The 4,088-nt window shown below is 48.5% G+C and overlaps 1 protein-coding gene across 1 annotated transcript; it reads right to left on the bottom strand.

Moving 5' to 3' along the window:
* Positions 1–640: 640 nt before the first annotated feature.
* LOC135976787 (uncharacterized) lies at positions 641–3,001 on the bottom strand. Its single transcript, XM_065574240.1, has 2 exons — positions 2,110–3,001; positions 641–1,116 (listed from the first exon to the last, which is right to left on the bottom strand). Exons 1-2 carry the CDS (start codon positions 2,684–2,686, stop codon positions 641–643), a joined length of 1,053 nt encoding a protein of 350 aa, XP_065430312.1. The 5' UTR covers positions 2,687–3,001.
* Positions 3,002–4,088: the final 1,087 nt, after the last annotated feature.

Genomic DNA, 4,088 nt, shown 5'->3' on the forward strand with positions numbered 1-4,088 from the left:
TTCGAAATAAAAATAGTTCAGCTTTGTTAAAGCACACTGTTTTCTTTAATACTGTTTTCGCAGGAATTTTTTAAAACTGGGACGCAGACTGTGGTGCGGAGCGGGTGTAGTGTAGTGACGCGAATGCAGCTTCTAAACTCAAGGATTGACAGGCTCCGCTGCGGTGGGATGGTTGTTTCAACGGAGCCTGTCACCCCTCCTGATCGGGACTGTGTGTATGGGGGGGGTCTATGTGACTTTGTGGCAGGGGGAGGACGGTTACAGATCCCCTGCTTGTGGCTCTGTGATCCTGCCTAAGGACCGCCGCTTAAGATCTGTAACTGCCCTCCCCTGCCACAAAGTCACAGAGCAACCCACCACCCACCACATAACATGAAAACAACCTCCCAGACTAACCAGGGTAACTAGTCACTGCATCACTGCACTGTGTATGTGCCCTGCTGCTGTGCCTGCCCCCGACTATGTACCCTGCCAAAGGTGACTGTCCTGTCCAATTACCAACCCCCTTTCCCATCCTCCTCCAAAAGAACATGATTGAAACAGTAGTTTACAGAAACGTATTTTTTATTATCAACTACACATGGCATTGGGAGGTGAAACTTGGACGGGGGCTTGTGTCAGGCGGGAAGGAAAGAACTTTTCAAATTTTGGGAAATGAGAGCCTTCTGCTACTAGAGCTCTCTGCAGGGGTGGAGTGAGACTTAGCAGGGACTCTGCCGCCTCTCCTTCTTTGCACTTTGGGTGAGGTGGGTATGGGACTTGGTGGCAGGGGAGGGCGGTTAGAGATGGACTGCAGCGGGGCTCTGTCCTCCTGCCTCCGTTCCTGCAGAACATCCACAAGGCGCCGGAGCGTGTCCATTTGCTCCCTCAGTAGTCCAAGCAGCGTTTGAGTCGCCTGCTGGTCTTCCTGCCGCCACCTCTCCTCCCGATCCATGTTGGCTTGGTGCATTCGGGTCAAGTTCTCCCGCCACTGGGTCTGCTGTGCTGCCTGGGCTTGGGAACAGGCCATAAGCTCAGAGAACATGTCCTCCCGTGTCCTCCTCTTCCTACGCCTAATCCGCGCTAGCCTCTGGGAGTGTGATTCCAGGCTAGGTTGTGAGACAGTCGCAGATGGGGCTGTGGAAATGGGAAAAAGGGAGTGAATTCCTCAGAAAGAAAAATGTAGTTGTGAACAAAGAACATAGTCTTTCTCTGTGAACAAGACCATGCACAGCACCTATCACATGCGCACTCAGCACAAGGTCGAATTTTCGGCCTTCGCATTCAGTGCCTGGGGTCTTGCACAGCACATTTGAGAAGCGGGGCAGCACAACGGAATTTCTGTTGCAGGCAGACATGGTAAGCCGTACACTTGTGGCAGTTTAAAACTTTTATATTACCACTGGCCTCATTTCACATTTAAAGCTATGTCAGTTCCTGCAGCCAGCAATCCGGCAAGCGGGAACTCTGCCCCTGTCCCACCCCCTCGCGGCTGACCCCGGGAACGATCCCTTTCGGCTGCCCCTCTCCCGCCTCCACCGCGTGGCTACAAACCAGCGGTTACAGTTCTGTCAAGGAACGGGAAAGCAGTCCCAACACTAACATTCCCCTACCTAATTAAAAGCAGGTCACCATGGGCGACATCACCCTGATGAGGATCTCTGAGAGCGACAGACAGAGAATGCTCCGGGAAAGCCTCCAAAGACCAGGGCCGTATGCCGCCCTGCTATGCAGAGCAATGATTCCCGAGTACGTGATAGTCTCGTGGCGCGGCAACGTGTCGTACTTTGGAGGACCCAATAAGGCCGCTCTCCCAGGAACCTCATGCAACGGCTTTCAAATTACCTCCAGGAGAGCTTCATCGAGATATCCCAGGAGGATTACTGCTCTATCCCCGGACATATAGACCGCATTTTACTGTAGCTGCAGTAGCAGGGAATAAACAGTAGAGCGGCTTGTGCAGGACAATCACTGAAAACCGGACATTGCTAGATTTTTTTTCAAAACTTGCACTGCCCATGACTAAGCCGTTAAGCGCATAGGGCACACTAATCATGAACAACCCATTCTTTTAATTGTTAATATTCCTGTTTTGTTAAAAATAAATGTTTAGATGTTTACAACACTTACTGGCTGATCCTTCACCAGATTCTGTGTCCGGGGTAACGGCTGGGGACGCTTCGTAGGGGATCTCTGTAAGGGTGATGAAGAGATCCTGGCTGTCGGGGAAACCAGCGTTGTGAGCGCTGCCGACTGCCTCGCCCTCCTCATCTCCTTCCTCATCTTCCCCGTCCCCTAACATGTCGGAGGAACCGGCCGTGGACACTATCCCATCCTCAGAGTCCACGGTCACTGGTGGGGTAGTGGTGGCGGCCGCACCGAGGATGGAATGCAGTGCCTCGTAGAAACGGGATGTCTGGGGATGGGATCCGGAGCGTCCGTTTGCCTCTTTGGTCTTCTGGTAGCCTTGTCTCAGCTCCTTGATTTTCACGCGGCACTGCGTTGCATCCCGGCTGTATCCTCTCTCTGCCATGGCTTTAGAGATCTTCTCGTAGATCTTTGCATTCCTTCTTTTGGATCGCAGCTCGGAAAGCACGGACTCATCGCCCCACACAGCGATGAGATCCAAGACTTCCCGATCAGTCCATGCTGGGGCCCTCTTTCTATTCACAGACTGCACGGCCATCACTGCTGGAGAGCTCTGCATCGTTGCCAGTGCTGCTGTGCTCGCCACGATGTCCAGACAGGAAATGAGATTCAAACTGGCCAGACAGGAAAAGGAATTCCAATTCAAATTTTCCCGGGGCTTTTCCTGTGTGGCTGGTCAGAGCATCCGAGCTCGCACTGCTGTCCAGAGCGTCAACAGAGTGGTGCACTGTGGGATAGCTCCCGGAGCTATTAGCGTCGATTTCCATCCACACCTAGCCTAATTCGACATGGCCATGTCGAATTTAACGCTACTCCCCTCGTCGGGGAGGAGTACAGAAGTCGAATTAAAGAGACCTCTCTGTCAAACTAAATAGCATCGCAGTGTGGACGGGTGCAGGGTTAATTCGATGTAACGGCGCTAACTTCGACATAAACGCCTAGTGTAGACCAGGCCTGTGTGTATAATATGTGTTCCTACATAATGTGCATTTTTGGTATATGTATCATATCCTCAGTAGGCTGGGCTCTTTAACACATTTTGCTATAGATACCAATTTTGAAATTGCAAGTTAATTATGCAGTAGTCCATAGAGGGCACTTCTTAAGCCTTTTTGACATTTAAATCCTTCATTCACACACCATTGATCAATCCTCTAGTAAGCCTGCATAACAGCTGAGTTGCATTCATATCTCACTTCACATCACTAAGGCAATTTTCCCCTAAAATTCAGGGGGTAAAGATCTTTTTGAAATGTGTGTTGGGAAAGAAAATATCCTACATAAAATTGCTAAATTTAAATAAGTTGGCCATTTTGAAGCATTTCAAAAATAAATAAATAAATAAATAAAAGTTCACCTTGTACACCGAATTTCAGGGGTTCACAGGTGAGTTATATTATAGTCAAGTTAACTTACAAAAATAGACATTTATAAATGGAAGATCTGAACTAATAGGAATGCATTATAGTAGTCCAATGTGAAGTCACTATTCATTTAATATAAAACAGAGATCATTTTCTAGCACTGATTTTCAGAACTGCTCTTGTTGGAGTCAATGGGTATTCGACACCCTAAGAGAAGGGAATATAGTACCCTACAGAGTGAAGTCCTGCTGTTTTTAACCTAACTCAACAAGCCACTAGATGTCGCTTGGATTTCATAGAAATATAAGTATGAGGTCTCTGACTGTAAACAACTCAGTCAGGAAAGAGAAAGCTAAAGTATTTCTCAGGTGTCCGTCTCGCCTCTGCTACTTGGTGCACTGAGCTTCCTTGCCAGGTCTGGGCAATATTTATTTTTCTCCTTAATAATCCCAAAGGTGTTGCAAACTTGATTAGACAGTTTGCAAAAAGCCTCTTTACCAAAATAAGCATGACAATCCGAGGGAACAATTTGGTGCAGAATATAGACATATTGGTAAGATTACACTTCCTTTTTGTGAACATAGGGCTGCTGCTGGA

Source organism: Chrysemys picta, chromosome 1 (assembly GCF_011386835.1).
Source record: "Chrysemys picta bellii isolate R12L10 chromosome 1, ASM1138683v2, whole genome shotgun sequence".
NCBI lineage: Eukaryota > Metazoa > Chordata > Testudines > Emydidae > Chrysemys > Chrysemys picta.